The sequence below is a fragment of the Terrapene carolina genome, unplaced genomic scaffold, assembly GCF_002925995.2.
Source record: "Terrapene carolina triunguis isolate 2854851 unplaced genomic scaffold, T_m_triunguis-2.0 Scaffold836, whole genome shotgun sequence".
NCBI classification, from domain to species: domain Eukaryota; kingdom Metazoa; phylum Chordata; order Testudines; family Emydidae; genus Terrapene; species Terrapene triunguis.
In genome coordinates this window covers 2,717,151-2,729,970 of record NW_020665187.1, presented here as the reverse complement: position 1 = coordinate 2,729,970, position 12,820 = coordinate 2,717,151, and the positions used below count along the sequence as shown (strand labels likewise).

General features: G+C 53.6%; 1 protein-coding gene across 1 annotated transcript; it reads left to right on the top strand.

The window, feature by feature from the left end:
* Window positions 1-3,479: 3,479 nt before the first annotated feature.
* On the top strand, window positions 3,480-11,329 carry ZNF740 (zinc finger protein 740). The gene is made up of 7 exons (XM_026660731.2): window positions 3,480-3,575; window positions 5,126-5,506; window positions 5,988-6,119; window positions 6,310-6,396; window positions 7,554-7,677; window positions 8,773-8,891; window positions 10,630-11,329. The coding sequence occupies exons 2-7, from the start codon at window positions 5,498-5,500 to the stop codon at window positions 10,717-10,719; spliced, it is 561 nt and encodes a 186-aa protein (XP_026516516.1). The 5' UTR covers window positions 3,480-3,575; window positions 5,126-5,497; the 3' UTR covers window positions 10,720-11,329.
* Window positions 11,330-12,820: the final 1,491 nt, after the last annotated feature.

The following is a 12,820-nucleotide window of genomic DNA, read 5'->3' as shown; positions in this document are numbered from 1 at the left end:
AGTCCCGTAAGTGATGCCCTATAAGAGCGGCCATACTGGATCAGACCAACGGTCCATCTAGCCCAGTATCCTGTCTTCTGACAGTGGCCAATCTTCAGAGGGAATGATCAGAACAGGCAATCACTGAGTAATCCATCTGCTGTCCTCCACTCCCAGCTTCTGGCAGTCAGAGGCTAGGGGCACCCAGAGCATGGGGTTGCATCCCTGACCATCTTGGCTAATAGCCATTGAAGGACCTATCCTCCATGAACTTCTCTAATTCTTTTGTGAACCCTGTTATAGTTTTGGCCTTCACAAGATCCCCTGGCAGTGAATTCCACAGGTTGATTGTGCATTATGTGAAGAAGTACTTCCTTTTGTTTGTTTTAAACCTGCTGCCTTTAAATTTCATTGGGTGATCCCTGGTTCTCTGTGATTAATTATTAATTAATCATTAATTCATAAATAAGAGTATCAAGAAAGACACTAATTAGTGCCCTTTGTGCCGGAGGCTTTTGTGACATGAACACTGAGAGAGGCAATGTGTGCTGGACTGAAACTCAGGAAACCTGGGTTCTATTATTATTCCTGGCTCTGCCACTGGCCTGCTGGATCGCCTCGGGCAAGTCACTTCCCCTCTTTATGCCTTAGTTTCCCCATCTGTAAAATGGGAGTAATGATACTGACCTGCATTGTAAATTGTATTGAGATCTACTGATAGAAAGCACTCGATAAAAGCTAGGGATTATTATTATTACCTAAGAGAAGCTCTGAGACTCACCAAAATCATAACACACTGGACACCATGAGCCATTAGCTATCAGCACTTTCCATCAGATTTAAACCCAGACCCTGTCTCTGAGTGTCAAAAGACGGACGTTTTCAGGCTGCAAGACACTTTAAAAGCACTTTCCCCCTCCCCATCCACTCTTTCAACTTTCAAAACAGACCCAGCTAGCACCCGCTCTGAGGAGTGTGAGCTTACTTGTGAAGTATAAAAGTTCTGAAGCGAAGCCAACCTTGCACCAGTAGTACTGACATGCTGGCTCTGTCGAGCAAACTTGGTTCTACCCCCTGCACTGTCACACTGGTAAATTCTCAGAATGGAGAGGGGTAACTAGTGGTGTTCCCCAAGGGTCAGTCCTCGGACCAATCCTATTCAACTTATTTATAAATGATCTGGAGAAAGGGGTAAACAGTGAGGTGGCAAAGTTTGCAGATGATACTAAACTGCTCAAGATAGTTAAGACCAAAGCAGACTGTGATGAACCTCAAAAAGATCTCACAAAACTAAGTGATTGGGCAACAAAATGGCAAATGAAATTTAATGTGGATAAATGCAAAGTAATGCACATTGGAAAAAATAACCCCAACTGTACATACAATATGATGGGGGGTAATTTAGCTATAACAAGTCAGGAAAAAGATCTTGGAGTCATCGTGGATAGTTCTCTGAAGATGTCCGCGCAGTGTGCAGAGGCAGTCAAAAAAGCAAACAGGATGTTAGGGATCATTAAAAAGGGGATAGAGAATAAGACTGAGAATATATTATTGCCCTTATATAAATTGATGGTACGCCCACATCTCGAATACTGCGTACAGATGTGGTCTCCTCATCTTAAAAAAGATATACTGGCACTAGAAAAGGTTCAGAAAAGGGCAACTAAAATGATTAGGGGTTTGGAACGGGTCCCATATGAGGAGAGATTAAAGAGGCTAGGACTCTTCAGCTTGGAAAAGAGGAGACTAAGGGGGGACATGATAGAGGTATATAAAATCATGAGTGATGTGGAGAAAGTGAATAAGGAAAAGTTATTTACTTATTCCCATAATACAAGAACTAGGGGTCACCAAATGAAATTAATAGGCAGCAGGTTTAAAACAAATACAAGGAAGTTCTTCTTCACGCAGCACACAGTCAACTTGTGGAACTCCTTACCTGAGGAGGTTGTGAAGGCTAGGACTATAACAGCGTTTAAAAGAGAACTGGATAAATTCATGGAGGTTAAGTCCATTAATGGCTATTAGCCAGGATGGGTAAGGATTGGTGTCCCTAGCCTCTGTTTGTCAGAGGATGGAGATGGATGGCAGGAGAGAGATCACTTGATCATTGCCTGTTGGTCCACTCCCTCTGGGGCACCTGGCATTGGCCACTGTCGGTAGACAGGATACTGGGCTAGATGGACCTTTGGTCTGACCCGGTACGGCCGTTCTTATGTTCTAACAAGGCCAGACTCCTGTTGACTCGCTGCGTGACCCTAATCACATCACTCCTCTGTGCCTCAGTTTCTTCATCTGTAAATCAGGGATGATAACAACACAGCCCTACCTGGCAGAGGGGTTGTGGCTCTTCCTGGAGGTTTGCAAAGCCTTTTGAGATCTTCTTCAGGTGAAATAGACGCACATAGAGAACAGGAGTCACCAGAGGAAGAGCTGACTGGGGCGTTGGAGCTGCAAAGGATATTATGAGGGGGAAGTGACACAAGGGAAAGAAATCAGAACCAATAGCAAATCAGGGTGAAATTTTCCCAGTGCGCTCAGTGAATCAATGGTACGTCAGCGGGAGAAAAGTTAGGCCCGTGCTAATTACTGTGGAAAATGCAGGACTGGGAGCAACGTGCTGATTCAATGACCGATCTACCCTACCCCAACCTTACCCCCTGGCAGGAAGGGGTAAGAAAAGCCCCCCTTTTCCTTCTACACGCCAGCAGTACAACTCCATCTCCTGATCCCCCTTATTCCCAGGTTCTGGGGGGGTCCACAGAGGGATGCTACAAAGCCAACACCTGCTTCTCAGGGCACCGTAGATGGGAGCCCAGGACTGCTTCCCAGCCTTGCAGCACAGGGCTGCCAGATGGGGTATCTCCCAAATGTCTAGATTCCTCTCCACAGAGAGAGGGTATTTGTTTTCACCCCCTGATGGTGGGGAGGGGTTGGGGTGCAAAGGACCCCCCCCCAACGCCCTGGGGCTGCTCAGTGGGATCAGGTGCCCCAGTTCACCACTGATGGGAGTGGGGCATAATCCCCTGTGTATATTTGATGGGGGGAAAGCTAAATCCCCCTAATTCCCAGCTGTGTATATTGGGGTGGGGCCAGGGATAGCCCCTCCCATTGGGGTGTATATTGGGGTGGGGCCAGGAAGAGCCCCTCCCACTGGGGGTGTATATTGGAGTAGGGCCAGGGAGAGCCCACTCCCCGGGGGGGGTGTATATTGGGGTGGGGCCAGGGAGAGCCCCTCCCACTGGGGGTGTATATTGGGGTGGGGCCAGGGAGAGCCCCTCCCCCAAGGGTTTATATTGGGGCCAAGGAGAGGCCTCAGGATCTCCCACCCCACTACTCATGGTTACCCTGGTAACAGCCCCCTCCCTCCCGCTCACTTACCTGCACCAAGATGGCGGCAGGGGTGGCCTCAGGAGCGGCCGTGCGCACGCGCCGGCCCCGCCCGGGCGGACTGGACGTGACCCCTGTGCCAAGCGCTTCCGGTTCCGGGGTAGCGGCGGCGGCCGAGAGGGTTCGGGCCGCTGTTTGTAAACTTGTCTCCCGGGGGAGAGCGCGGAGGCAACGGCGGAGCCCGGAGCCCGCAGCGGCCGAGCCAGGTACGGACCCCGCAGCCGACGGGCCGCGGGCCCTGGGGGCCAACGGGCCCCACCCCTCAGGGGGCCGGGGCCGGGGCCGGCTCGGCCTTGCACCCCCCCGCGCCTCGGCCTTGCGCGCATGCGCTTGCACGCTCGCGCCGGGGCCCTTGCACGCTCGGGGGGCTGTGGCTTGCACACTTGTGGGCGTTGGGCCTTGCCCGCCCCCCACGCGCTTGTGTGCACACTCGTGCTCAGGCCTTGCACGCTCAGACACAAGCACAGGTTGCCACGTTGCCCTCTTGGGTCCCAGCCGTGGGCTAGCTGCGTGCTTGCACACCCATGCTGTGGTTTTGCACACTTGCCCACAGGCTGGGGCTGTTGCACGAGCATGCTGCAGAGGCACTTGAATTTAGCTTGCAACAAGCTGGGTGCTTGCGCACACTTACCCAGTGTGTGCTCTGGGATGCTACACTGAGCACCTATTGTGGTGCCTGCTTCCTCCAATTCATGCACCGGACCTCACTTGTGCTGCCCTGTGTGTCTGCACTCATAGTAGTTCACACCAAGGTGTGTGGTGATCTTCCGGCAAATCGCAAACTTGCTCACTCACTCCACTTGTGCATGCATGGACAGGAATGACAATCCACAGTTATGCTCATTACTGCTTGCTCATTCGCAGCCTCGCTGTACTTCCATGCAGCATCATGGAGCAGACAGATGGCACTACAGAGTTTCAGATTTTATGCTTCCTGTTTCTAAGAATAGAAAGTTACGATGTCTAAACACTTTCTCCTGAACTGCGAAATAATAATGTCAGAGAGCACCCAGTGCAGCCTTTCTGTACATGCCGGTATTCGAAGAAGGAAGGGGCGTGTTTGAACACAAGGTGGCAGTCAGGATTCCCGGGTTCTCTTCCCAGCTTTGGGATGGGAGCGTGGCCTAGAGGTTAGGGCAGATCACTGAGAGTCAGAACTCCTGGATTCTCCTCTCGGTGTGACCTGGGGCCAGTCACTTTACCTCTCTGTCTGTCTCCCCATCTGCAAAATGTTGTTGTCAAGGCTAACTTTGCACAGGGCTTAGAGAAGCTCGTAAACAGTATAGAGAGAGTATTCTGTCTTTTCTCACCTTCCAGCAAAACCTCTGCTAATATTAGGGCTGGTCTACACTGGGGGGGATCAGTCTAAGATACGCAACTTCAGCTATGCTATTTGCGTAGCTGAAGTCAAAGTATCTTAGTTCGACTTACCTGGCCATCCTCACGGCGGCAAGTCGACCGCCGCGGCTCCCCCGTCGACTCTGCTTACTCCTCCTGCCGAGGTGGAGTATGGGCGTCGATTCGGGGATCGATTTATCGCATCTAGATGAGATGCGATTAATCGATCCCCGATAGATCGATTACTATCCGCCGATCCGGCGGGTAGTGTAGACGTGGCCTTAAGCAATGAATTTTGCCTGGGTTCTCTTTGAATGAAGGTGCTTTGGCACACTGATATAGAAGTTTCTTTCTCTAGCCGTCCCTCATCAATTGGTTCAGTTATGCTTCTTTTTTTTTTTTTTTTTTTTACTCACAGGCTCAGACTAAACCAGAGAAGTGTCTGCAGCGATATCGAGGCACGGAGATCAACTCCCTTTATCCAGGATCCATCCAGAAGCAGGGCTAGGGTTGGGATGACTCCTCTGTAAAAGCGGTGCAGTCAGTTACCTTCCCGTCTAGCTTCTCCAGCTCTCGGCAGTGCTTGGGGAAGACGCCCTTAGAACGCCACACACAATTCCAGGCTCTCAGAATCCAGAAAGATGTCGGCAAAGTGGAGGGTACTGGACAAGACCAGCAAAAAATGATTAACTGAAAAAAAAAAAATCTTTCTAATCGTAAAATTCCTTCCCGGGAGAGAATTAAGGCTAAAGAATTGTTACAATCCGTTTGTTGAGGACAGACAGACAAGATGGCTCAGGTAATGAGCCCCAATTTTCCCATCTGTAACAGGAATGCAACGTCACAGGGAGGTGACTGTCAAGCTGAATGGGTTGCAGAGCCCTTGGTGACCAACAGTGATAACGGGTAGAAGTCGATACTTAATGCAAACAATATAGTTCTGATCAAACGACGTATCGGTTAAATTAAACAGGAGGTTAAGCATATGCAACCAACATGGTTGCACACATACCACCACAAAACTGGAATGCTTGCTCCCAAAACACTGCACTTCTTAAGCTCAAGGGAACTCTCCCGTTAGCTACCAGTAATATTAATTTATAAACCCTCTTTGTAGACCTCCAGCCACCAGAGGGTGGTGTAGTTGCACACGTGGCTGAATATGTCCGATTCATTCTGTTAGAGGGCACTGGCATGTTTGGACAGTGGCTGGTTAGGTTATGGCTGGCTAAGCTCAGCTCAACCCTGCACCTTTCATGGTTGTTTGTCTCGTCTTTTAGGCGAGTCTCCTGGCCTGCGAGGGCCTCTCTGGGGTGTGCCTCGTGCCAACTGTTGCCAGCAAGAAGATGATGCCAAAACAGAGCTCCAAGCAGACAGAGAATGGAGAGAGAGGGAACAGCCCGAACATGCTGGTATGGGGGGAGCTATTACAGGTGTTATCTCTACCCTGATCCTGCCCCATCCCCATACCTACCGTCATTGACGTGACTAGAAAGGGGTGTCTAAATGTAACAGCTCAGGGCATCTCCAGAGGGTTCTGGGGGCAAGGGGCTCTGGAAATGCACACAGGGAAAGAACTGACCCCTGTTTTCTCTCCTTAAGGGTCTCCGCCAGGAGAGCGAGAAATCTCGCAGCCGTAAAGAGGAAGAGCCGGCAGAAGCATCACAGCCAAAAAAGACCATTAAAAAGGCAGGTAATCGTCCGTCATATGGTCAGGGAGGAGCGGGGCAGACGGGGCTGCCTTATGAAGTCTTACCACGCTCAGGGCCAACCCTTCTTCCTGAGCGAGCTGTTGGCATTGCTGCCTGTATCTCAGACAGCAGCGGATTTCAGGCGTTTGGCTCCAAACACTCACACAGCTCAGGCATCCGGCTCCTCGCCATTGCACTGCTCAGCCTTGAGGGCCCAGCACCTTTCAGCCAAGAAATGGATTCACAGGCTCCAAGAGTGACACTGGGGTAAAGGTGGTGGTGGGGGTTGGACACGATACCCCCAAACCAAAATGTGAACTCACGTCCTGTGGCAGGTACTAGTTCTCCCTGCAGTACTGAGCCCGTCTCACCTGCAAGAAGATCTCTGCTAAAATGGGAAGAGTGGGTAAAGCAATGGGACTTGGGGCTGGTCCACACTAAGCCCCCAGTTCGAACTAAGATACGCCACTTCAGCTACATGAATAACGTAGCTGAAGTCGAAGTCTCTTAGTTCGAACTTAAAGGTACTTACCGCGGGTCCACACGCGGCAGGCAGGCTCCCCCGTCGACTCCGCCTACTCCTCTCGCGGAGCAGGATTACCGGCGTCGACGGTGAACACTTCCGGGATCGATTTATCGCGTCTAGACAAGACGCGATAAATCGATCCCAGAAGATCGATTGCTTGCCGCCGAACCAGCGGGTAAGTATAGACGTACCCTTTGAATCAGAACTCCTGAGTTCTGTCCTTGGACCTGCCATAGGCCTGCTGCATGGCCACAAACATATCCTTTAACCTCTCGATGTCTTCATCTTCCGTCGTCCCTTCTAGGAGGATTGGGAGGCTAAACTATTTATATTGTAGCAGTAATAATGGTACCTCCCTCTTACGTAGAGCTTTTCATCAGGAGATCTCAAAGTGCTTCACAATCTTTAACGCAGTGGCTAGGGGCCCCGAAGTCCTGTTGTGCTAGGCACCGCACAGACACATGACAAAAATGGTCCCTGCTTGAAGCATTCACAAGAGTGCTTGGACGTCACCAAATGGAAGGGGGTAGGGAGGGGTGAATACCTCTCCCAGTACCTGACCCTAGAGCAGTGTTATGTGCTCGCTGTGCCGTGCGCTGGAACGGTGAGGGTCTGTCTGTGCTTCGCAGGTGATGGTGATTGAGCAGAACGGCTCCTTCCAGCTGAGAATCCCCAAGAACTTTATTTGCGAGCATTGCTACGGAGCCTTTCGGAGCAGCTACCATCTCAAGAGACACATCCTCATCCATACTGGTAAAGAGCCAGGAGAGCGAGGGTCTTGCTTTGCCCATGGCTGGTGTGAGCCTTCTGGCTCAGAAGCAGAACAGGGGGTGACGCATTGAGAGGCTGATCCGTAACTCCAGCTGCGTCTGTAACTTGAACTGTGCTCCAGTGGGGATGGGGGCTCTGTTGATCAAACCGCTCGGCTCTTTAAGCAGAAAGGTTGCAAGAGGGCACTAGGGTCCTAGCGATGTTTAAATGAGAACATGTACCTGCCTGGATAATAGGTCTTGGGTGCAGAGTTTGCGAATGCTGCCTTTAAAGGTGGTGCGTTCATTGCATTGCGTTCTAGCTCCTACCACTGGATCTGACGAGGAGGAAGCTGCTGTTGCCGTATGAGCCGCTCCTTGCTGAGAGCCTGGATCATGATGGTGGAAGATCCCTGCTCTTCTGTCCCTATCCCCCTGCCTCTCTCTTTGCTTTTCTGCTGCTTCGTCCCGAACAGTCCCGGCTCGCGGCGAGAGCTGTGAGCTGTAGAATAGGGTGGGGCTGTGACACCAGAGAAAAGGGGGGGGATCAAACAGGCTGTGCAGAGGGGATGATGGGCGGGATTAAATCCGTCCCTACCCTGGTGAGTTTTCAAGGGAAACTCCCATGTGGTGCAGCGACGAAGCGCCGCGGCCACAAGATCAGATGGTTACTCAGCTGTGGGGCATGCACCTCTTGATCAGTTAATGCCGACCAGCCTGGTGAAGGATCTTTCTGAACGGGGAGAAGGCAGCGGCTTTGCAGATGGGTTAAGAAGCTGCCCACGTATAAGGGGCAGCACAGAGGAAGGCGCTGAGACAGGACTAGGAAAGGGAAATGAAGAGGAGGGGGGGTTCGAAGTGGCATTATTGATCGGGTAAGTGGGGAGGGGGGCACAGTAGGAGACCAGGGCGGAGATGCAAGCCAGCCAGACTGGCGTGGGGGTCTAGGGCAAAGTTGGGTCGTGCAGGGCAGTGGGGATTCGGAACCAGGTGGTGGCATGAGGCTCCGTGCCACCACTGGGGTGGACGGGGAGTGTGGGGGGGGGGGGCAGTGGGCAGTACAAGCCTCCCTATCACAGCCCCTTCTGCTCTTCCCCAGGTGAGAAGCCGTTCGAGTGTGATCTGTGTGACATGCGCTTCATCCAGAAGTACCACCTGGAGCGCCACAAGCGCGTGCACAGCGGCGAAAAGCCCTACCAGTGCGAGCGCTGCATGCAGGTAACCCCCATCCTGGCCAGGCATGCCACAGAGCGAGGGGCGGGGTCGCTTTGCTGCAGACACTCCCCCGCCCACGCCCTGCAAGGGTTACTCCTGAAGCGGCTGGGCGTGGGGAGGAGATGCCCCTTCCTGGGACAAGGCATCAGCCCAGGCTCTGTGCTGGGGTCACTGCTGGGCTCCGTGGTTTCCTAGAGCAGGACAGCGGGATTATCACGGGGAGCTAGCGCACTCAGATGTGTGCGCGCACAGTGGGGGAAGCCACTTCCTTCCTATCGGAACCACGGTCCTCCTACGAACAGATCAGGCGGCCCGGGATGGCTCCCCCAAAACAGAGGCGCCCCCAGTCGGTAGCCACGCATGGAAAACGTTGGCCCAGCTGTCTTGCAGAGTCGGTGTCAGAGCTGGGTTAGACTCTGGGCTCTCACCCAGCAGAGCAGTGCAGAACTGCCAGCTGCTCAACCACGTGGGGCTGTGTCTTCTCTCTAGACACCGACTCGCTCAGCTGAGCAGCGTGGCTGGGCGCTGGGCAGGTTCTTGGTTACGGTCCAGCCCCTTGTGCTGTTCAAACAGTGCAAAAGAGGTTGGCTTCTGGCTGAAAACAGCCAGTGGGGAATTCCCATGACAGACGTTAGGGACCCAACCAGTGGGAATTAAAAGCTGGTGTAGGGAGTGGGGATGGGACATGGCCGTGCTAATTCTCCATTGCCTAAGTCAGTGATTTTCAAACTTTTCTTTCTGGCAACCCAGTTGAAGAAAATTGATGCCCGCAACTCAATGGAGCTGGGGATGGGGCGGTTGGGGTGTGGGAGGGGCTCAGGGCTGGGGCAGAGGGTTGGGGTGCAGGGGTGAGGGCTGCAGAGTGGGGCCAGGAATGAGGGGTTCAGGGTGTGGGAGGGTGCTCTGGGCTGTGGCAGGGGGTTGGGGTACATGAGGGGGTGAGGGCTCTGGGCTGGGGGTACAGGCTCTGGGGTGGGGCTAGGGATGAGGAGTTTGGGGTGCAGGAAGGGGCTCTGGGTTTGGGGGGGGCTCACAGCTGGGACAGGGGGTTGGGGCACAGGCTTACCTCCGACCGCTCCCGGTCAGCGGCACAGTGCGGGTGCTAAGGCAGCCTTCCCACCTGTCCTGGCACGGCGGACTGCGCTGCACCCCAGAAGCCGGCAGCAGCAGATCCGGCTCCTAGGCGGAGGCGTGCAAGTGGCTCTTACCTGCAGGCACCACCGCCCCCACAGCTCCCATTGGCCAGTTCCCGGCCTATGGGAGTGTGGAGCCGGTGCTCAGGGCAGGGGCAGAGCCCAGTGGCCCCCCCCTCCTCCCCCAGCCTAGGAGATGGACCTGCTGCTGGCCGCTTCTGGGGTGCAGTGTGGTGTTGGAACAGGTAGGGACTAGCCTGCCTTAGCCGGGCAGCACCGCCGACAGGACTTTTAGCGGCCCGATCGGCGGTGCTGACCAGAGCCACCGCGACCCATGGTCTGAAAACCAATGGTCTGAGTGACCCTAGGTCAGTTATGTAAGCAAGAGCAGCCCTCAGACTACTATAACTTGGGCTGGGGTCAGCACACCGCTCCCTGTGCTGAGCAGAGAATCTAGCCCTGCCTTGCTGCTCTAGGAGTCTCCTAGCTCCGAAGGGCGCTCCTGCCCTTCCCATAACAGACTCCAGCAGCACACACTGCCCTGCGTTGGTGCTTTTCTTATTGGCTGGATTTGATGGCGCAATAACGCTCTTCTCCATCTCTCGCAGAGCTTCTCCAGGACAGATCGGCTGCTTAGACACAAACGAATGTGCCAGGGCTGCCAGACCAAAACCCCTGACTCGCAGCTGCTGCTTTAGGAGCCAGGGCGAAGCGGCGGAGAAGCTAGGACGTGGACAGGATTTTCAGTTTTCTGTGTCTGGTTTTGCCTGCTCCTGCTCCCCCGGCCAAGGGGGGGACCGAGCTGAGGACTCTCCTAGACTCTCAGATGGGGTCCTGACACTGTAAATAAGATGAGGATGATCTGGAATCTCTACCCAACCAGCAGAAGCCACAGGCAACTGTGTATAAACCTTCTTTTCCATTGGTTTGTTTTTGAAGTATCACCATTTGCCTCTCAGGAAAGGCTTCGGGGGACACCAGGGCAAAGCTCGCTACACTCCCCTCAAACTCGTAACACTTGCCATCACCTGATCGACCAGCTCCCGCCCAGGTAGAGCTCACAGGTATGAAATACAGCGGGGTGGAAATCAACCGTGTTGTTCTTTTGACTCTTTTTTTAACTAGTCTCACCGGAAGAGACCAACAAAGCAGTGGATTATAAGCGGCAGCTGTGGAGGATTTTGGTTCAGGCGTGAAATGCAGGAACTCATCTCAGCCGAGAGCTTGGTTATGAGGTCTGCGGAGCCTTTATTTCTAGGGCGTCTGATTTTTGTAACCGAGTTTCCTCCTGCTCTTTCCACCTCAAGAAACGAGCGGGGGACGTTGGAGGGGGAGGGAGGAGAGCGCACTGGTGGAGGGGGGAGGGGAGCGGTTGCGGGGACTCAGTTGAAATTCTTGTGACACCCAGCAGCTGGTGCGATCAGTGTCCTATGAAATGGTGTGGTGTGAGCTGCTGCTGTATATATCGCCCGGGTGAACCCGCGTGGCATTGTCTGGACGTGTCTCTTAGCAACACTCAAACCCCTGATGACAGGCAGTGCTTCGGGGTATACAGCCCATGGCTGTGGGGACCGGCTTCTGCCAGAGGCTGCCCTCCTTCCCTGGCCCCAGTGTGGGTGTATGTGAGGATGCTTGGGGTGATCCCATTACCGCACGTCCCTGTTCCCCCTGGAATTCAGATCCTAGTCTGGTTCATGGCAGCAGCCCATAATCTGGCTTTCTCAAACGCTGCCGGGTTTGGGTCACACTCGGGAAGGCTTTCAGTTGCTTTGTCGTTTGGGATAAGATCCACCCCTTTGTGTTTGACCCCGAGGGCCAGCCAGGAATGGATCTTTGCAGTGTCTGTTCTGGATTTGGGGGGAATTTAACCCACTCTCGGATTTCACTTCCATTAAATCGGTGCCCTGTCTACTTGGGGGTGGAAACCACTTAAATAAACTGTGACCTTCTCTCTGGCAACTGTCCCGTGGCCCAGGAGCAACTGCGCAGTTCAGGGGGAGCTAGAAACAGCTCAAGGGATCTGCAGGGAAAGGCAGTTAAACTTCCTCCTGTGGAAGAAACAGAAACCATGAGCATGAGGGAGGGGGTGAGGCTCCCCAGCCACTCTCAGGAGCCCTGATTGTTGCAGGCCAGAAAAAGACTGTTACCAAAGCGTCGACTCTGCCTCCCCAAATCCCCCTCTTGGCTCCCAACGCACGGTCATGCCCTGCCTCTAAAAACTCAGGCCCAGCTACTGTCAGCTAAAGATCAGACCTTTCCCGGCTGGGAACAAATGTGTAGGGAAGGAAGAGGCTGTTCATGTCGACGCATTGGCTCCCACTCCCCTTGCAGCGACAGCAGTATATTGGATACTTCCTGCTCAGTGCTCTTCTGAGAGCCCCACCCAGATGTCCCTGGTTGCATAGCCTAGGTCTAGCTTGGCTTCTCGCTGTCTAGCTAAGCTTGGTCTCTGTGCACAGCAGCTGGCATCACTGCAGCTCAGGATCTCCTGTTTCTGCTCCAAGATGTCACTCGGTGTCCTGGTAATTGTTCTGGGGCAGGGGGGAGCAGGGCACAGGGGAAGGTTACACAGGGCAGCGAGAATCTGGACTCGGCTTTCTGAGCATCAGTGACACTGGAGCAAAGCGCCCTTGGGAAATGACCCCAATGCTCTTTAAAATGTCAGTGGCTCTGTCACTTAGTTCAAATCATGCGGCCCCCCGTTGCCCTCCGTGTAGCTAGCTACGTACCGAAATAAAATCCTTTCTGTAGCAGCTTCTCCCAGCAGCAGAGCGCACGCCGCACTGGTGCAGCCTGGCC